This window comes from Melospiza melodia, chromosome 8, assembly GCF_035770615.1.
Source record: "Melospiza melodia melodia isolate bMelMel2 chromosome 8, bMelMel2.pri, whole genome shotgun sequence".
Lineage (NCBI taxonomy): Eukaryota > Metazoa > Chordata > Aves > Passeriformes > Passerellidae > Melospiza > Melospiza melodia.
Genome location: NC_086201.1, coordinates 6,338,514 through 6,360,695, shown reverse-complemented (window position 1 = coordinate 6,360,695; position 22,182 = coordinate 6,338,514). Strand labels below are relative to the sequence as shown.

General features: G+C 38.4%; 1 protein-coding gene across 1 annotated transcript in view; it reads right to left on the bottom strand.

The window, feature by feature from the left end:
* The window catches only part of DARS1 (aspartyl-tRNA synthetase 1), a 36,573-nt gene that overhangs the window by 13,377 nt on the left and 1,014 nt on the right, over positions 1–22,182 (bottom strand). The window contains exons 2-7 of the mRNA XM_063161592.1: positions 22,047–22,104; positions 17,303–17,395; positions 12,469–12,571; positions 4,651–4,753; positions 3,299–3,379; positions 2,766–2,825 (exon numbers count right to left, since the gene is read on the bottom strand). Coding sequence (XP_063017662.1) covers positions 2,766–2,825; positions 3,299–3,379; positions 4,651–4,753; positions 12,469–12,571; positions 17,303–17,395; positions 22,047–22,104 — 498 coding nt within the window. The remainder of the gene's footprint in view (positions 1–2,765; positions 2,826–3,298; positions 3,380–4,650; positions 4,754–12,468; positions 12,572–17,302; positions 17,396–22,046; positions 22,105–22,182) is intronic.

The following is a 22,182-nucleotide window of genomic DNA, read 5'->3' as shown; positions in this document are numbered from 1 at the left end:
TTAGTTGCATACAAACAACTTTTTTTAGCCTCAGCCCAACCACGATCTATGCATTTAGTCTGGTAAATCTTTCTCAAAATAACAGCATCCCTATTTTTGATGTTCAGTGACTTCTGTCTTCCTTAAAAAACTGGGGCCCTGAGGAAATCAGAACTCAATGATACATTTAGCAGTGGCTGGACTTCCTCCCTCACTTGTAGGAACAGATATCACAGCACCTCCATTAGAACCATTCTGTTAAAATTTTTCCCTGTTGCCCATGATATGGTTTTCCTAGAAGGTACAGCTGGGGGAACAATGGTTTCAGATAACACATCATGTATGCAATCCTCCTTAGAACATGCCTACTTATGCAGTGCATTTGAAACACTAAAGGCTCTTTGAAGCCTCATTTGTACTCCAGTAGTTCCAATCTATGGAACCAAATCACTGAAAATCAATTACTACTTTCTGGGTTTCTTTGTATTCCTACTCTTGTGATTCCACTACATCCAGTGCTTAGGATGCATATATATATATATATATATATATATATATATATATATATATATATATATGTGCATGTGTTCTCATGAAATTCCCCCTTTCTTCATTAAATATCTTTTCTGCTTATACAGCACTCTCTTTAAAAAAACAGATTAAAATATCATATTTAGAATCTGCTTTTGTTCTGAAACACATCATGAAAGGTGCAACAGAAAAGACACAGTGTGTGACACAGTCTGAGACAGAAACTTTTCCTGTGCACAGGAGGAAGGCCAAGACAGATACCCAAGCCTAATCCTGGGCAAGCTGTGGCCAGATCACACCCAGCCACAGGTCTATGCAGAGGATGAGACACAGGCACTGCAGTACTGAGATCTGGCATTCCATCCTATCACCAATTCCGTGAAAAGCTAACCTGAATTGCTGTTCAGCATCAAACAGGTGCTTAGCACCACACTGCAGCAGCTGCTGGAGCTAAGGGGAAAAACAGCTTCTTACCACAGAGTTAAGGTTCAGAGCTCAAAACAAGGTGCCAGACATTGCTGAAGAAAAGGTGTCCCAACAGTGGTTGGGACACAGAAGAGGTTACAGCAACACCCAGTTATGTCAGCAGTTGCACCCTGCAGGCAGAATACTGACACTAATGCCCTTTGGCTGTACTGACAAAGATATTTCAGAAGCGTTGGGATGGTCATGCTGAACCACTGGATGTGCACAGGGGCAGAACTTTAGCCCAGCCCTTTCCATTCCATCTCTTGTGTTCATTCTGGCTTGAGTCTTCCTTCTTTTTCCATTACTATTTACCTTCTTTGGCTTTGCTCTGCAGATGCCCTCAACTGCATTACAGCCAAGGATGCCTCCAAGCCATTTTTCACCCAGCATTTTTAAAAGCTATTTCCCTTTGTATAATTTCTCTGTTCTCTTTGGGCCTCATGGCTCCTTTCAGTTTATTATACAGGTGTTTCTTCAATATAATGGATTTTCTTAGGTTTCTCTGGAGTGCTGTTGGTTATTTTTATTCATCACCAGATGTTCAAGTAAAGCCTGCAGTTCAAGCATCCCAGATTTGTTCCCTTCAATTCAGCACACTTAGTACCACCATAAGCTGATGATCCTTCACATGATTTTCACTTTCAATCATTAATATAGAATTCCTTTCATTAAAGCTTAATTTAAGACAGATTAAGAGACCAATATGATGAGATACTGAGTACCCTGAAAAGTAACCACAGACTGAAGTTACTCAGTGTGGTACATAAGGTCAAGTGAAAGCAAATTAACTTTGGTACAAGTAAAACAATTGACACAAGTAGTTTTTGTTGCTGAAATAAGGACATCAGCTGTTGAAAAGCTGTAAGTCTCTCAGTGCCAGAACTTTTCCAAATTTTCCAATAAATGACGTTTTTGTTTCATTTCTCAGGTGCAAAGATTGATTTACTAAGAAACTGCCATTATCAAGAACTCTGAAGGCAGTACTAGGTATCAAAAAAAATCAGCAAGTTTAGTCTTCATTCAATGTTGATTAAAATTTTATTGTGGAGAGCCTAAGATGGCTAAAAAGCCTAGGAAAAGGCCAAGATGCCTCAAGTCAGTAATGCTTAAATTAGTTACACACTTAAGTGTTAGCTGCTGTTTAATTAAAAAAGAATTACATTCTGTAAGTAATTTAGTAGAGAGTATTTTGCTGCTCATTAGAAATGGTAAATATATGGGAAGTTTATGAATTCACAGGCTGGGTCTCCATGACCTGGATAAAGAAAGTGTTTCAGGAAAAAAAAGGAAAAGACATGAATGCTGTGGAAACAACAAAGAGAATGAGATTGGTATCATGGCCTAGTACAATTTCTCTGGCAAGGCATGCACTACAGCACCTCAACTGTCTGTTAAAACTCAGAACTTCCACCTTATACTTCAAACTATTTACAGGTTTTGGATAACTACATCTGAGAAAAAATGTTGTCTCTAAATTGTCCCTATTCAGTCACCTTTGACTTTTGCAGCTAAACAGCCCAGATGTGCACAGCCACATGTCAAATCATCAATGTTTGCCTTTGAACTGCCAATATATGTTTTTTAGTTAATGTTAGTAAAGGCAAACATTTAGGATTCAAAAATCCTGTGCTTTTACAATACCACACAAAACCACAAAAACATATTGTTTGTTTTTCTTCTGGCCAACAATAAAATTCCATCAAATCCATGACTTTTACTGCTTTGTGGATTAGAACTATGAAGAATAAACACTTGCAGGCAAGCCTGCAGCACTGCATGCTCCTTACCCTTAGATCAATGATTCTGTTGTCCAGTCGTGTATCTTGGTTTACAGTAGCTCTTCCATCCTAAACAGTTGCACAAAAGCACATAGTGAATACACACACATCCAAAAAATAAAACAAAACCAAAACTTCAAAAAACCAACACCAATGGAGAAAAACACCCTCTGGCTAAAAGCAAAGGCTAATTTCTATGTTCAGCTGAACATCTAGATCATTCTAGAAAGAATACAGAGCAAACTGGCAGCACAGAAAAGTTCAAGGTGTAACTTCTCCCAGAGGTCACAGGCAGAACCCAACTATGAGGATGCATCACACACACACACACGATTGGGAACCCTCTGGTTTCGACCTTCTTCTGCAGTTCAGCAGACATCAAAGCCATAGAGATGTTGAACACAGTTCTGGATGGCACAAAGGAAGTAAAATGCAAACCCATCAAACCCCCAGCATCACCGCATTAAGGAAGTTGCTTGGCTTTCGTGCTTTTGTTCAGCTACAAAGACAATAAAAAGCATTTGAGGATGCAAAGTTTTCACCTCCTCTCCTTCCACTTCTGGTCGAACAGCATCATCCAGCTGTAAGGGCAGCCGGGGCTCAGCTGAGCTGATCACATAGATCTGAAATTGAGAGAGAACAGAAATAGCATGAGGCTCTGCTCAAAAGGAGGTGTCATTTACAAATGGATATTTCTAGCAGAGTCTTGAAACAGTGTTTGCATAGGCTACTGGCTCTAAGGCTGTCATTGTATTCCACTACTTGAGATACACTGTGCATTCTCATGACAATACTGAAGTGCTTAGTTCTTGCTTTCCCTTAGATTTGAAGTATCTTTTTTTCTTCTGAGAAGCATCAAATTGAGCAAGTTCATACAGCTTGAGGGACAAGCCTTTTGGCATGAATGCCCGCTCTGAATATGCCAGATTTCACTGAGCTTTAGTTTCTGATTCCAGCAAGATCATCCCGTTCTTCTCCTTGTTAATGTATCATTTACTTATCATCTGAATACAGCTGAAAGAGCTATTTCAGATTCAAAAATGTATGAGATAACTAAAATACAATCAGAGAATGAAAACCACCTTGCTGTGCTTTATGGTCTAGTATTGCTCCTAGAGGAGCAGTGAATTTGATGTTCTTTCAGAAAAATCAAGCGTGGAATAATCTGCACACATATTAAAACATGTTTCTTCAAAATCTGCAGATTTTCCCCAGTGCTGTTAGCTAAGATTTACCTCACTGCTATAATAGCCATTGTGCTCCAGTCCTGGGGTGACTGGGTTTCAGCTGTATTGTAGGCATACAGTTTGGTTAAAAACCTTCAGAAGTAAAGGATATTACATAAAGGTTTAAATATGCTTTCTATTTAAACAAATTATAAAGTTACACTTCCTCCAGCCCTACAGCACAAGCTCCAGGAACTTTAGATTTCAAAAGTTTCCATACTGTTAAGCCACTAAGAGTTTATTTCTGTGAGAATTATGTATTGCAGTCCATTGTACTGAGGGGAAGATTGTAACTCTGATAAAGGAGAAACTTCTGACTTGCACTTAAAAAGAAGCAAACTTTTTATTCCAGGATCTACTACAGTTAAGAATCAAAAACTAGAATTACAAACTTTTGTAGCCAAATTGTTCTAGAGAGAGATACTTTTTTTAACTTAATACTGTAATTCAAATGGCAGATAAAAACAGGGAAAGATAAACTCCAAGTATCTTAAAACCAGAAGTGTTTAATTTTTGCATATAAAACACTGAAATCTGTAGTTTAAAGCAGTGTATTTCTCTGACATGAGATTCCTTACTGACAAAGTTTATGTATGTAGGCAGACAGAGAGTCTCAACAGATAATCTATCAAACAATTAACCAGTGCTCCATTTGCTGAAAAATTTACCCTCTGAACGTGAAGCTCAACATCTTGCTGAGTACAACCTCCAACTTTCTGGTACGCTTTCCTCACAACGCCTTCGATGTCCACAATGCTCTCTCTGGTGATGCTGGCAGTGAAGAGAGGACAGGAGGCTCAGTCAGTTCCACTGCACACTGCAGCAGCCTCAGCACTGAGCACCACTCATGCACTGCAGGGACTGCTGAACAACACAACACTCAAGGGTCTGGAGTCACTTTTATATCTAATAACTGATTAATAAAGGAGTTTGCTGAAATATCCCCAGCCACAATCAATTCAAACTGGGATGGAAGACTTGAAGGGAAAGATGATGATTGAGCTCAGTGCTTGCCCATTCTCTGTGTGTTGTTTATACACAAACTGACAAGTGGCAGAGCTCTTTTTCTAGGCCACAGACACTCTTCCATGTGTCAGCTGATGCAATTATCTGCAAGATGTGTCTTCACCAGCAGAACAACAAACTGAAGGGAAGTCCTAGGACTGAAAGGGAAAATCAAAACTAGTTCAGCTTGTTTAAACTACATGAGACTTGTTACTGAAAGATGCAAGATGCTCCAAAGTCATTTCTCTGTGACAGGGGACATCCTAACTGCTCCCCACTAACAGTCACTAATAGTACATTAGAACAGCACACACTGTCCTGAAAGTCTTCCAAAGATACGATATAAAGTATGTGTGCTACAAGCAAACAACAACAAAAGCCTCAAGAGGCAGAGGTGAGAAAAGAATTTGTATGAGCAGTTTTTATTTACACATTTAAGGTACTGGAGTTTAAACCAGCACTTTTCTACAAATAATCTCACCCTCACAGGAAATATATTTTCACTCTGTCTCTCTGCTAGCTTACAAGAAGTCAAATATCTAAAAATATTACTTTCCTTTTTAGGAAAACTAATGTTACAATTAATCTTTCACTTGTGAGTCCTTCTTGAGAAAGCTGCAAGGCACTTTACATACATCACTTGACCACCTAAGCCCTTAGACAGCAGGAAAGCATCAGGCCCACAATTTAACTGCAAACAAAAAGAGGTGAGTGAGGATGTCACCAGACAAGCTGGTCACTGCTAAAAGCAGTAAACCAAAGAGCCATTAACAACCCTCAACCTTGCAATGCCAGCACTTTTTTTACTTTGAATAAAAACCTTGAAAAATCTGATGATGTTGAAATAACAGTGGAAAATTCAAGCATCAAATTTTCAAAACCTAACAGTGGCACTGTAAGTAAATTCCAATTAACTAAAAAATAAAATGCCAAATTTGAGTATTTTAGCTGATTACACTTTTTTTTAATGGTAATACTTTCAGGTGATAGAACTTATTAGCTGCTCTACAGTTAATACAGACAAGGGTGCTTCATATGCTTGACTTGCTTCACCGTTAGGTAATTCCATGTACTGCATTAAACTCATGAACAGCGTGCTCTTCTGGTACATTTACACTTTAGAAGAGCTGCAATTGCTCAAATCACATCTAAATTTGTCCAAAGCAGAGGCTGAGAGCAGGCTTTAAATAAGAATCCATTTCGTTACAGGTGAGCCTCCATTTCCATTAGTTTAGCAGAGGCAACAAATATGAGAAAGGATAATTGAAATGACACCAAGTGCTTCCAAGTACTTTCTATTACAAATGATTCTGTTTGAAACTCCTCATACAGACTGTGGAACCAATACAGTGCTTTGGATGCAAGACAGTGTCATCATCTATGAGAATGAATGATGCTAAACCAGTATTAAGTGTAACTATAAATTCCCCTTGCTTTTCAAGAATTAAAGTTTTACTCTTATGTGAACTTTTTTCCCTAAAAAGTTTTCTATTTTTCCTGCTTCCTTTTCAATGTCAACATTTTGGCAAATGTCCAGAAAACACTACTAATGACATGAATAGCACTGTCTTCACTGAAAATACCAGTTTCTAATCTGCTGAATAAAAGCCTTCTCAGTAATAACAGCAAATAATGTTTTAAACTTATTGAAGGAAATTCTGTGAAAAATAATAGTTAAATATAAATGTTCTGTAAGGACTCATAATTAGATTGGTGATCCCATGGATGAGAACTGTTAGTGAAGTCTGTAACAGAGCTGATCAGAACATGCAAGGAATTCAAGACATGCAAAATGGTATCAGGTTAAAAATACAGGAAGAAACTGCTTTTTACATCACTGGAACTGCAATGAGGCTTTGCAAACTTGCATAACTTTAAAACTTTGCACATAGGAGAAACTGAGCTTTCTCTCCATCTCTACACTGGGGTTGCAATTAAAACATGTTTCTTGATCTGGAACATATTTAAAACTGTAGCATTCCTTAGTCATTACATTTGCCACAATTTTAAGATGTATTTCAACTGAGTTCCTAACTGTGTGGGTCCCTGTAACCAAATATTCAAGTAATTGTCTGGGTACACAAAAGCACTAGGAAGGGTCCTACTGCATGTGACCATCTTTGTATTTATAAACATCCATCATCTCCTCTAAACTTTCTTTGATAATTAAAAATGTGCTTTTCCTCATTTGAACTCCACATTTAATGCAGTATGAAAATAAAAGCTTGTGGTTTGAGTTCTGTTTGAACCATGCTCAGCAAGACCTAGAGCTGCAAGTGTCTGAGGTCCATAACACTGCATCAAACACAAACTACAGAAACCTGGAAGGAGCTGATTTGATCCCAACAGGTCATTCCAAGGATGTTCCTGAAATGGCATTTTCAGTTCAAGTTACAACAAGGAACTAGATGTTTTAATAAAATGCCAGTAACCACAGCAAAGCATTCTCCACAGCAGCAGGAATAAGTCATCTAGGTGATTTTTGATAGAATTCCCCTGGGTAACAAAAAAACCCCAAACACCAACAAAAGTGAACAAGTAGCAGAAAAACATGCCACAGTACCACCATTTCCATTAAGGACAACAGCATTTATATCTGTAATTAATGTTACCAGGGACTAGAAACTAAAGTAGGATGCTTAAAGCATTAAGAAAAGACAGATGGCATCTTTACATTGTTTAATCCATAAAAAAACTATTTAAGTATATAGACTCAAAAAGTCCAACAATAAAAAATTTCTTTGTATAGGAAACTATTTAGTATTTTGTAATGTTCAAAAAAAAAATCAAGATTATAGTTTCAAAAGTGTCCACTAGATGCCTTACGTCCCTCTTAATTAGCTGCATGTCTATTAGCCAAGACTTTCTCTTTTAACCACAGGATTGCATTCTTGCAGTCTTTATAACAACATCTTTCATCAGCAGCTTCATGTTGCAAGCTGAACCCCATGCTGGCCCCAGAAAGTGAATGACAATCAACATTTTCTTGGTCAAAAGCCCAAAGAATAGGAAGAAACTTGGTTATTTACAGATTTTAAATAGAAAATATTTAATTCTTCTATACCATCTATACTTATTCTGGCATTTTGTTGTTTTTTCTTCACCACCTTTCTGTAAGCAGACTGCACAAATTATATTAATACATTATTAAATTTAAAATATTAAATAATTCTCTTAATACATAATAATCAATTATCCTTTACCTGAATGCCAGTGAAAGTGAAGGCACTGCTTTACTTTCAAAAAAGGAGTGAATTTTTAAGTAGCTAAGAGTATAAACATTTTGTATTCAACATGAGCAACTGTAATCCTGTCTGCACAAATACAGCAAGTCTGCATGAAGCTCCCTGAAAGGAAATTATCTGACCTTGTATACAAAAAGGCCAGGTAAACACCTTTTCTTATTCTGTTCAATCTAAAATTGTAATGATTGTTTCCCTCTACCCACATTCTAACACTTGGTTGAACCTGCATATCTTCTGGGGGAAAAAGAATTCAATCTGCTTTTAAAGATTTTAAGTAACAAAATCCACAACGAATTTTTAGTAATTTTCACTAAAACCCTACACTTTATTTTCTTTCTAAATTCCCCTAATTTCATCCTCTGTTCATTGCATCCTGTCACACCTTTGTATCTGCAGTGTAAAGAATCCCCAGCTGGCAGAAAAACCTTGGACAGCAGCAGCAGACTGGGATTTAAATCCCTCACTGATTTCTCCAGGACAGAACAGAGCTTTCCTCAGACTCCCAGAAGGCAGATCTGCCTGACCATGTATCATTGCTTCCTGCAACTTCACCATCAACCTTTTCCAATCTAACACATATTCAGATACAAAGACAATAAATTGGACAGAATATTCCAGAATTGCCTAAACTAGGCACATATTACATTAATGCTATTTTCTAGAAGTCAGAGAACTGCATGGGCTCCTGTCAAGTCCGTTATCTATCACAAACTCACACTTCTCTCTGCACTTTTCTATTTATTAATCCTAAACACCCACAAAATCTGACCAAACAATCACAGAGGTACAAATTCACACTGAAGAGCATTGAAGTGATTATTCTAAATGAGCCCTGGTTACTACACACTCCTGAGTGCCTCTTTACCAGTCCAATTTTTGTGTCACCAGCAAATTCAGCTGCAATTTGACATTTTCTTCCAGACTCCTGATATAAGAATTAAACAGAAATGGATAAAGAAAACATTCTGCACTATCCAGCAGTCTTCCTAGCATTACCAATTTATCTAGTGAAAGAACCTACATACCTTTTTCTAAATTGTGAATTATTTTCATAAAAGTTAATAATTTCCCCCCCCTTCATTTTAATCTCTTTCCTGCCTTTTTGCTCTCTGGTCTACTACACAGAGCCATCAAGTTACTTCCTGTGCAAGGGCAAATTTTTTGAGCAGCTAAATTAGAATCTGTTAACCACCTCTCCCAACTGCTCTGTCAGCTCACATGGCTGTGGCAGAGAGGTGGCAGGAAAGGCTCAAAGCTGAGATAGAAAAGGAGAAAGAAAACCAAAACCAGCCACACCCCATGTTTGATAGAAAAAAAGGAGGTTGATGAATTACTAAGATAAATTATTAACTAGCACCTCTGCTGGCTAAAAGAGACAATTAACTGTTTCTCTTATGCAGCACCCCTAAAAGGACTGGGCTGAATTGCTTTTTCTGATAAAGACAAGAACAATTTCCAGCATCTCCACTGGCTCTGTGCTATGTTAGTTTTGCAAGTTCAGCTTGAAACTTTCCATGGTTAAACTCACAGAAATTTCTTTGTAAACCCGAGTTGAACCACTATAAAGTATCTTTAACTAAAAACTCCCATTGTAATGATAATTGTGGTAATTACTGTATGAATGCTGCTGACCACAGAACATTATGAAAGTTCTTGGTTTCCATGTGCCAATATCTAAAAGAGGAACTGGTTTGTTTATAATTTATGAAAATTTGTACCAAAAAATGCTCATTATTTAATAAACTAAAATTAAAAATTCAAGATCCAGAATTTTACAAACTATTTTAAATAAAGTTGTGGACACAGCATGAAAGTATCCAAAAATAGCACATGGGAAACATAGTTTATATACTATAAATATACAGTGAAAACACTTAAAAATTTAATTGAAATTTAAGATATTTGAGTTAAACGTTTTCTTCAAAAAACGTGTATTTCCTCATTTAACATGTAGGAAATGAGATGACAAAAAAAGACACTGAGAAAGGCAGGGAAACAGGATAGTTATTTTTAGACATCTAAGGCCAGCCTCATCTGCTGGAAATAATGGGATCAGCCCAGAGCAGGTGAAAGGCAGCAGGGAAGTGGCTGAGCACAGGCACGTCCTGGGCTGTGCTTCAGGTGCTGCTGACACAGTGACCCCAGGGCACCCAGCAGGGAACAGCAGCAGCCTCTGGAGGACAAGAGGCAGCTGCAGTGCCAGCAGCACACAGAACTGCAGGAGATGAAACACTGGAAAAAGTGAGGGCATGGCAGGATATTAATAAAATAAGTTTGTTGGTGGGTAGGAATCCTGAGAACATGACTGCACTAATGGGGTTTAAAAAACCAAGAGCAAACCCCCAAAGGAAAATCCAGAAGGCTGTACCAGAGTTACACCATCCAGAGAACATGATGATGAACATGTAATCATTCAGAAGCACAAATAATAAGGGAAACATGAATGCTACAAAGTAAGTGAGGCTGAAGAACCAGGATTTGGCTAGCAAACGTTATCCCAAAAAAGAAGCAGAAGGAAAAGTCAAAGCACAGTACAAACATCATCACTCTGGCTACTCTGAGGAATTCAAGTCTGTCTCATCAAGAGGGAAGATGACAAGGACTTGGGAAGAACCTAAGGATGAAGTTCTGCCTGATTTAACAGTTCACTGCTGCCAGAAAAGTAAGGAGCTTTACCCTCTACTGTTTCCAGATACCCTCTTCCACCACCATTCCTTGTTAGCTCTTGACCTCCATCACCTAATTTAAATCACTAACTGGCAGAAAACTAACTGAGTAAAAAAAGATCAGTGAATCACAAAAATCCACCACAGAAGGTTTATAAGTGGCAGTCAGCATATGGAAAAATAGAGTAAAGACCAGCTTCCCTCTCATGAGCTCCAAACCACAAAGATCTACCAATCATGAAGTGTAAGAAATTCAGCTGTGCAGGGAAGAACCACAAAGAAAACTGAAAAGGAGAGATATTGGAGAGAACTGGAGAACAGAAGAGTGTGCATCACAACTCTAAGAGTTGTTCCACTGTTCTGTAGCACAAGTTTCTCGAGGGAGCACAGGCAGGCTGCTGGGAGTTCTGAGGGAGATGAATTAGGGGAACAAGTACATTATACACTTAATTCTTTTCAGAGATTCCAAGCACTGGAGAGAACAAATCATTTCATGAAGAAACAGAACACTTCACTTTGGCTCCTAAACACCTGTGAACAGCATGTTTCACACTGGCACTGCCAGCACTGAGCACACCAAACAACAAACACTGCTGCTTCTGTTTTCCTGCTGCCTTGAACCCCATCAGCACAAGCATTATCCCAACCTTCTTAACTTGGCTTCTGCAAGTCTCTGCTACAATGAATCTTTCCCCTCCCTGACATATTGAAGGTTGAAGGCTGTAGCACTTTTGCAGCTAATTAGTGGGGGCTCCCTTTCCAGGCATGAGAGTAGTGCCAAGAACACCACAGAAACAACTCAAGTGCCACATGCTAAACATATTCTGCAATAAACTGCACAGAATTGATCCACATTTCTATTTGTGAACAAGCTGATAGACATGATTAAAGTTCTACTATAAAGCACATTTGTCACACAAACATATTTATTACAAGACAACCTGAAAGCACAATCTTGAGGCAAACAGAAGGGAAAGGCAATTTTTTTTATCTTTAGGAACAAAATTGCTGCAACAAACATTTTTTCAATTGGCAAGTCTAACTATTATCCCACCAAATTTTTTTAAATTAAAATTTTTGTGCCAAAAATAAGGTGTAGATAAGACTAACCCAGTGCACAGAAGCTACTTTTAACTTCTTCAACTCAGTAAGCCACTCTCAATGTGGGACTTCTTCAGATCAGTTCTAAGTATAAAATGTATTACTACACTACGTCTGGTAGAAGAAAAACGCTGAACATGAGCAGACACAGAGCACCACCACACACCAAATGAAGTGTCCCACTAAGCTCAGCTTGCCAGACTTTTTGTTAGCCAGCTTGGAAGAAAATGTAGGTTGTCTATGGCGAGAGAATGCTGCTTCAGCAGTTCAGGATGAATTTCAAGCCTGTTCTCTATTTTATCTTTTGTCAGTATAATGTATTCAACGCAATAGAGAGCTGACAATTTAAATAACTACATTTTAAAACAAACGAAGCATTGATGTTAATGTGTGAAAATGGTCCCAACCCCTGGGAGTCCTGGTTCCCACCATTGTTTACTCTGACAACAGGATATAATTGCTTACTTACTTGGCAGCAAACTTTACCATCTGCTTGCTTGCATGCTGTCCCACAGCCACAAGAGCCTGGATATTAAACTGCTGCTGACGCAGGACTAAGAAGCACTGCTTCCCTGAATACAAAGAGAAACAACACAGGTGTATTAAGGACAAGTTACTCGAGGGCTTTGTGAATGAGAAAAAACTCTTTACTACCTAATTATAAACTGAGCTTTTAAGACTGTGCATCTCTCTCTCATTCATCATTGCCCCCCCTCCACAAAGCTGCTTCAAACTTCTCAGCTGTGCATGCATGTACACACAAACACAGCCATTGAGATAAATTAAATAATTGTGCCTTACATCTATAAACATTTGAAAGGTCCTTTTCTAAAAATAACAGTAAGCCTTCCAAGATAAAGAATATTTAAACAAAAGAAAAGCAACAAATCATAACTTTTAAAGTAACTTTTCCTTCAACTGCAAGAAATAAATCATACTTTTCCTTGTTTCTTCGCTCACAACTACCTCAAGTCTAAACTATTTTTAAAGAGGTTTTTTTCTCATCTTCTCAAATCAAAGCTATAGAGTTTACAAAGCTGCTCTGAGAGAAATGGGCTTGATTTTGCACCACAAGGACTAAACTAACAATGTTCATTCTATAATACACCACACATTCAGAAAGAAGGGGAACAAAAGGAGTATTGATTCTAGTGAATGACAAGAACTTAAAAGACCCAATTAAAAATTCCTGTAAGAGCAATTTATTCATGAACAGCTTAGGGAAAAAGAAGTTAATAGGAATTAATAATAATATACAAAGAACATAGTGCATTTTGTTGACTTTTAAAATGGGTATTTCCAAGTCAACAAAGATCTTTCTAATCTGTTTAGCTGACAGTTATGATCATTTCATACTTCTGCTGACATTTCTAATAATCACTTATTTCTTAACTTAGTTTTAAGGAAATATGGTGATTTTAAATGCTTCTTTCTAGAGAGAAATTAACAACAAATATTTCACTGGTGTACCAGTATCTGGTAAAGGCACTGATATCAGTATCAGTAATTCAAGAGTATCAGAAAATAAATGCAGAACCCTTGAACACAATCTCATGGAAATAAAAGCAAACATACAAAACCAGTACCAAATATTATTAAACATTAATTATATTTATTGGAAATGACTAATCTTGTCCTACAATAAAAATGCAACAAGATTAATTACATATTTTCAGAAAACAGAGTACAACTATTTCTGTATTCCAGAGGCTGCAATATCCAATATGACACAGATGCATGTATTTCTTGCAGGCAAACATTAAATAACAGATTTAAATTAGAAAAATACAGGCTGTGTTTCAGATCCAGCAAGTCAACAAAGTACAATATGATGAGTTTCTTTAGATAAGGGAGTCTTATCTCACATCTTTGACATCTCAGTGCTTCTTACAGTGTGGTTGGATACAGTATTTTCTAGGAGATAGTATTTGTCTCATGATTTTAGTCACAAACAATTTAGCAAAATACGATCAAAGTTTCAGCGCTGTTCAAGCAAAAGATGCTCAGCTGAAGGCAGCTATGATGTAACAACTCTAAGAGAGGGAAATAATGAAATGACCTGCTACCACAGAATAGCTGGGGTTGGAAGGGACCTTTAAGGGCCACCCAGTCCAACCCCCTGCAACAAGCAGGGACATCCTCACCAAGAGCAGCTTGCTCAGATCCTCATCCAAAAGTCTGGTGGTTGTACTTAATCCCAAACACTGCAAGTCTGATGAATATCTGCATTATAAAAGCACTCAAATGTCTTTGCCATGAGTAACAGGAGCTGTTTCCATGAAGGACGAGGATGTTTTGCAGAAGGCAACCAACTTGTAATCACACAGAAGATAAGTGATCAAACGGACCTCACTCACAGGGCTGGCTAAAATATCCCAGGCACAAAGATTAAAAGAGGGAAGAGAACTTTTCCTGGGAGAGCTGAAGGCATTCAAAATAAAGTATCAAAAAGACCAGCCATAATCAAATCTAGCTCATGCTTAGAAGCCTTTCCAAGATCAAGAGATGCAAAAAAGGAAGCATTTGAGTAAGAAAAAATTTGGACAATGGGATCTTCTCTATGCGTTTCAAAATACTTCTGTGGTGTTTAGGTAAAAAGTACAGCACCAAATTTACTCACTTTCAACAGTAAACTACTCTAAGTTCCTACTATAAAAACAATACCATGTCTCACAAGAATGCTTAAAAGACAAAAAGTTTTAAAAGAAATTTGGTTAAAAGCATCTGACATGGTAAAATGAATAGAATGTTCAGGCACTGAACAAATAAGAGAATTCCATCAAAAATAAGCACATCAAGCAAGCAGTAATCCACCATCTGTGTTGGATGAAAGTACCAAATCACACAAGACCTTATGAAAGAAAAGGATATAAGGAAGTAACATGTACAAAGAGTAAAAAAATGTTGGTTATATAAATTAAATGATGGTTACATACATTTGCCAGCAAAGAGAAGACTTTACATGGTTTATTATAAAATCTGGCCCAATCTTTAAATTGCTCTTGGTGGAATTCTTATTTTCAGATGTTTCATAGACCTTTGGATTAATAACCCAAAATCTATTTTCAGGTCTAACATTCTGCACAAGTCCCAGCTGCCTGGCCAAACCCAGACCAAATTCCCAAGGGCTTTTCAATGATAAATGTGATCAGTAGATTAGGCTGGCTTTAAAATAAGGCCAGAAATAACATTTATTCAATCCATGATACAAACCACAGGGCCCTGTGCACTTTAATTTTAGTACAACCCACAGAAATTCCCAGCACCCCATTCTTTACACATCCTTCAGTTCATTTCCATCAGACTCTATGAGTGACTTGCTATAGGAGACAGCTGGAATCTGCAGTTGCTCCCATTAATTTTTTTTGGTTTATTGGTCAGGACCAGACAGGGTTAAATAAAGGCTACACTGGTTATTTAGGAGTCAAATTCAAGTTTCTGAGAAAAACTAAAGCTTGTTTTTGGGAAAGATTTTCCTGTTTCCTGCAAGGCTTTCCTTTCCACAGTGGTAGAATAGTGCCATGTTGTGTGTGGGAAAGGCTAATATTACTTTTTACTCTTAAACATTTGCTTTTCTTGTAAGATTCTTTCCCCAAAGCTTAAGTAAACAAGCATATGGCATTCCCTAGCAGCACTCCCTGAATGTCAGAATTGTTCTGTGTTGTCAGACCAAGAGGAAATAAGAGACACTATCAATAAATTCAGATCATTCATGCTCATGATCAATTCCTTTTGCTTTCATTCTTCAGGTTGTGTTAAAGAGTTTTGAAAATAAGCACTTTTGTTTCATCAAAAACAAAAGTGAAGGATTACAACAGTTTATTTAAAGTTCATGTTGTCCTGTTACAGAGATATTACTGTGTTTGATGTAAATGTATCCATCATACAAGATCCCACATATCAATGTATTACAGAGAGCAATCAACAACCACAGGACTTTACATTGCTTTCAAGGTCTGCACAGACACCTGCTTCTAATATCCTGAATTCTGTTAATAGCCTGAACTCTTCCTACAATTGAAAAAAAAAAAAAAAGCCATAAGGATACTCTAATTTATATATGGATGATATACTCTAATTTATATATGGATGATAGTAACAACAGCAACATTTAAATCAGAGTGCCTTCTGTCTGAACAACTTCATGATGTAATGACCAAGGCTTTCACAGCTTTTGGAGCTGACAATTTCTTTAATTAACTGAGAGATTTCCATGACAAAATTACTGAGGAAATCACAGAGGACTGCTTAAGTTTAAAGATTCTAACACAAATTAAAATGTGCATCATGTGTACATATTGTAATGCAGTTCCTTATTTTAACTGACTCTCATTAAGAGGGACATGTTTAAAAAAAATGAATTCTCAAAAAGAGAAATTAATCTGGTATCTCTGATGATATTCTGTACTGGATTCTTGCCCCTAATTTGCATCATTCCCAATTTTAAGACTACTGTTAAGTTTCATTTGTGAAGATAATTTCTTCATGCTTTTTTTTTTTCAATTCTTGGAAAGACAAGTTATTTATATCTACAGAGCTGCCAAACATAACTGAAACCAGCACAACAGTTGTCAGCATCTGATGTCAACTGCAAAGGCCAAAGCCTATTGAAGTTTGCATATGGCAACCTGGTCTCCAGAGGGAACTTGTGATTCCAGGGAAGAAATATGGCTGTCAGACAGCCAAGGGTGACAGCCCACACTGCTGAGGATCCACAAAAGGGTTTCCCTTTTGTCTTGCTAAAGAAAGATGATGTTTCTTATTTTAAGTCCAAATTGATATTATTAGATACAGGTAATCGAAAGTAAGAACTCTGAAATGTTAACAGATTTTTGTTTCCTGTCAAAGCAAAGGTGTGGTGAAAATATACACGTGCAGCAAAAGAAATATGACCTGTCTGACAACAGATACACTTACAATACACGTATGCTTTACTGTAGAAGCTTAGAAGTGTTTTATCTCACAATAATTAACACCTTAAGGAGAATGATGACATTTTAAAATTACTATTATTTACAATTGTCCATAGATTATTTAGTAATACACTAAAAAAAAAATCACTTCAACTACAATAATTGATTTCTACACAGCTAACACCAAAATCTTCTCTTCCCTCTTGGGAAAAAGAGAGGTGGAAAAAGAGAAAAGAATCAGTCAAAGTAACATTGAAGCAACCCTGAGTAACCAGGTGGCAAAGTTTTCTTGAATGTAAGACATAAGCTACAGGTCATGAAACCAAAATAAACATTAGGTTGTAGTAATGAAATGAGGAAATAAAACCAGAAACCCTGGAGGCCTCTCACCTTTAGCTCTGCTGGTGTGAACTCTGCCACGAACCCAAACCTCTTTATCAGCCTTCTCCACTGTCAAGTCTTTGATGCGAACCAGAACTCGATCTGAATGACAGAAAAAACACACACCTTAAAACAGCTCCTCACTTCAAACTCCAAATGCACTTCCTACCATTGCTATTGATAAAATTGATAATAAATCCAAAACATTGGGTTTTGTATCAACAGCATAACTGACTTACTGAAAACACACAAAATCCCATTTCCTTTCTTAGTGACTTGTTCTTGATGCAGTAGCTTTGAATTGTTCATTTTTGACTTCCACAGCAGGGTCAAGCTGCACTTCACCAACAGCAAGGCTCACTGCAGTTCACGGGTGGCAGAACCCAGCAGGACTGAACTGGTTTTGATAGCACTTCACTGTGCTACCTGCACTTACTAGTGTGAGCCTCTGCTGCACTGGGCAGGGTCAGAGCTGCACGGTGAACCCAGCCAAACAAAGGCTCAGAGGGGACAGGACTACTCTCTGCATCTACCTTACATAAGTAGGATTAATATAACTGTAAAGGAACTATTATTTAAAATAAAGAACGGAAAGAAACCACAAATAAATGTGCACTATCAATTTAAAAATACTTACTTTGATTAAAACATCAGCATTTTGGAGCAATTAGAGTATTACTGTATAAAATGGCTAACATCCATTTTAAAAAAATCTCTTTGACAACCTGATCAAGCACTAACATCACTGTCAGAGGCAGGACTTGATCAGAAGAACCCTTCAAATCCAAGGTAGCTGCAAAGCTAGATAACAACAGGAATTGCATGGCTTGGAAAGCACAGATTTTGGATAGCAAAGGGGAAAAAAAAGTTATCAAGGAAAATATCTCTAAATAAATCAGGACTAAAAATTTTATACAACCATTACATCCTAATAACATGCATGCTGGTGCATGCTGGTATTCCTGGCATGATTCTTTCCTCACAAACTTCTCCCATTAAATTTGCTAAGACACACTGTAGACTTTTCCTGACAGAACTTTTCTAAAGTTTTGGAAAAAAAAACAACAATTTTTGCCTGCTCCAGATTACCATCTGCTGCTCTGGACTCCTTCCTTCTGTCTCTGAATACCAGTCACAGCTTGCCCTGCAAGCCTATTATTCTGCACTGGGGATTTTAGGGGATTGAAAACTTTTATTAGCTTATGTCAGGGCAATGCAGTTCTTTCTTCACACACACATATCAAATCCAGAGCAGAATGGAGGTGCACAGAGAAATGTGACAGGAAATTGACTCAAATATATTCATACAGTGTGTATGTGTGAGTGTGTGTGGGGCTAGTGGGGAAGGGAGAAATGGGAATAAAGATGTTATCATTTGCCAGCAATTTCTGATATTCAAACTTTGTGTAGAACTATAGGAAACATTCAACCATCACAATCCACAACCTTCATATTTCTAAGAGTTTGATTAATTCAGACAGTTAAAATTACCTCAGTCAACTTGAAACTGTATTGTTCCAAAGTTAAAACATTTTCTAGGCAGAAGCAATAAGACAGAATGAGGTGTTACACCTTTCATGGATCCTCAGTGTTTCATGAACCATCTGCATTTGATAAATATTTTTTAAAGTCTTCTGGACACCTAACAGTTCATATTTCACTAAGGGTAAACAAGACATATTAAACACTAGAATTGTTATATGGATGAGGCTGGGATGAGTCTCTGGAACTCCTCCCACCCAGGGTGGCATAGAGCCAGCTGTCCAAGATCATGCTCTGATGTTTTTTTAGTATTCTCAAGAAGGGAAACTCTTCCTGAGCAACCTGTACCAAACCCTGGTCACCCTCACAGGAAAAAAAAAACCTCCTGATGTTCATTGTGCCCATTGCCTCTGTTCCTGTCACTGTGCTCCACTGCAATGAGCTGGATGTAGCAACTATGCCACTTTGCTTCCTTCCTCTGACACTTCCCAAATCCAGTTCTTTTTTCCCTTAATGTACAGCCCAATCTCTTCTTTTTCTCTCAGAACTCCAACCTCTTCCAAACATAGGAGGAGAGGATAAAAGTCAAAAAAAACTGTGTGGAATACATAAAACAAACACTTTTTCACCTCCAGACCCAAATCCCTGCCTGTCACATCAACCTGTTTACTAAGATAATTTATCCTGCACCATGGAATTTAGAACACTAGGATCAATATTTGTGCTGTCTCTGTGTGGTGCCAGCATCTTCAAAGTACTGGAAAAATTTGAAAAAGAGAAGGCAAGTTTGACATAAAAACCTGAAAATCAAAAGCAGTATTAGATGAAAGCAGCTTCCAGGGAGGGGATGTGAGATAATGGGTCTGAAGGGAGAAAAAAGGAATGGCCAAAAATGGAGTTTTACTAGCAAACATAGCCTCAAGCTAGCAGGAAGGACTTAAAGACCTGACATGACAGGGGGCAAGAACATCAGATAGCCAGGGCAGCCAACATAAATAGAAGAAAGACTTAAGTGGGCCAAGAAAGAAGGCACAGGTGTGTGTGAGCTCAACACAGCCAGGTGGAGAAACAAAGTTGTGAACCTGACAGTTTCAATTTGCCTGCAGAGGAACAAGAACCCAGCAGCATGGCAAAAGGACAATAAGCTTTAAGCTTGGAAAGGAAGAGTAACTTGTTCTGATCCCTGTAAGCTGGGTGAGTGCCCTGTCCAGGCAGCAGTTCCAGGACAGTGCAGTAACTGCAGTGAGCAGAACAGCAGCACTCCTGCAGCCCCCTGGGCTGTGCTGGCTGCACACCCCGTACCACCACGGGCTCCTCTGAGCCAGGAATGGCAGCAGACCCCAGAGCCTTCACACACACCTCAGAAACAACATGAATCCACTGCAGATAGATGGAACACACCTATCTGGGCTTCTCCACCACTCCCTGTCCCAAGCAGCAGCTCCTCCAAGACACCCAAGGCAGGCAGAACACTTTGGGGAGCTACTGATGACAATATCCCACCCTCCTGTGAGCCCTTTGGCAAGAGCCTTCCCTGGCAGGAATTATTGAACCTGCAAATAAAAGTGCATTAGTCTCAAGGAAGAGACTAGGCTGATCTTCAGCTTGTTTGTTATACACATTTTGTTCTTTATCATTACCTATTTTGGTGTTCTGGAAAACCACTTTCTAACATTACAGAACAGCAGAGTGCCACAGATTGCATTTTAAGCCAAATGGAAAACTCACTCAACATTGTCCATACACTGAAGTTTTTTTAAACAAGGATGAGAGGTCAAGGGGACAACACACCTAAATATGACACTCAGCCTTTTTCATATGATTTCCTTTAGCCTTCACCACTTTCCTTCTCAACATAGATTTTTCTCCAGTACTTTTGAGTGTTTCTTTTGAATATGAGACAGTTGGCATTTCTCCATGAAAGCAGGACTGGATCTGCCATCTCAATCTGCCAGCTCAGGTCCCCCACACAGTTGTTTGCTCTGGAATGCAAACCCAGGAGAGGAAACAGAGCTGGGGCTGCTTCCAACGTGATTTCAACTCCAGCTCCCTTTCCCTGGCAGCTAGGATGGATTTTATTCAACAATCACTGCTAATGCAGGCTCTGCTGATTTGCTTGTCCTGTTACATTCCGGGTATAAAACTCCCCTTCAGTTGTTTCCACCCTGTGAGTGCTTTTGTGACTGCTTCTCTTCCCTGCATTCTGCATTTCCCCTCCTAAAGGGGCATCAACCAAAACAACCACTCAAAGGAGAAAGAAAAATCACCTAATCACAGATGATGTTATTGTTCTACATTTTACTATGAGGAAGTTACAAGAAGCCAGTCTGTTCCTTTCCCCCATTACCATTTCATGCACTGAATTTAATCCAAGGATTAATATTCCATGGGATATTGGCCTGGGAGAATGTTCTGTGGTCACTAAGTTTTCCTGAATCCCAATTCCCCATCAGGAGAAAATCAGGATTTCCTGAGTTCAGAGTGGTATGGCTGATAAAACCCATAAATGTTAATATCCAATATGAATGGATTTGGTGCCCATGTACAGGAGAAATGGCAGGCTGCATAAGCAGACACATCATACTCAGACAGCACTGCTGTAATCAGTCACAGCAGAACTTACTCCAAATGCAGAAAAAACCTGACATCTCAGCACTCAGTACATTATAATTAACAATCATTTTAAAAATAGTCTGCAGTGATGGACAGGCACAAAACAGACAAACTGTTTAAGGCACAGTCCAGGCAAGGGCAAAGACTGAGATTCCTCCTAATCCACAATTGAGCTCCAATATTCAACCAAATTTAATGATTTTTTTTCTTCCCTCCAATCTCAATTTCCTGCTCTGACTGGTGGCCATGACCTTCAGTCCAATTACCACACACCTTCAAAGCCTGGCCTTATCTTTCCTACACCCTCCCATGAAGCAGATTTAAGCTGTGAGATTACACAGCCTCCTTTTCTCCAGGCTGAAGAAGCTCAGCTCCCTCAGAAGCTGTGCTCCAGCCCCCTGGTAGCTCTCCACTGGGCTGTTCCAAAATGTTAATGCCTTCCTTGCACTGGAGAGCCCAAAGCTGGACATGGCACTCCCAGTGTCTCACAAGTGCCAAATGTATCCCAATAAAGGGGTAAATTGCCAGTGGGATTTGAATGGAAAAGTTTGGTAAATGATTTCTCAAGGAAGTACTGAAGATATTTGGTAGGTAACTTCTTTTTTTCTTTTTTCCCCACCCTCTCTCTTGCAAAAACTTTTTTTATTTTTCAACTGACCTGGTTTCTCTTGGGATTGTATCATTGATGACACTCCATATCTTTCCTTAGCATAATCCTAGAATGGAGGTGAGAAACATACATCAAAGAAGCACACACCAAAAAAACTAACATCATCACAGAATTAACTGAAGGA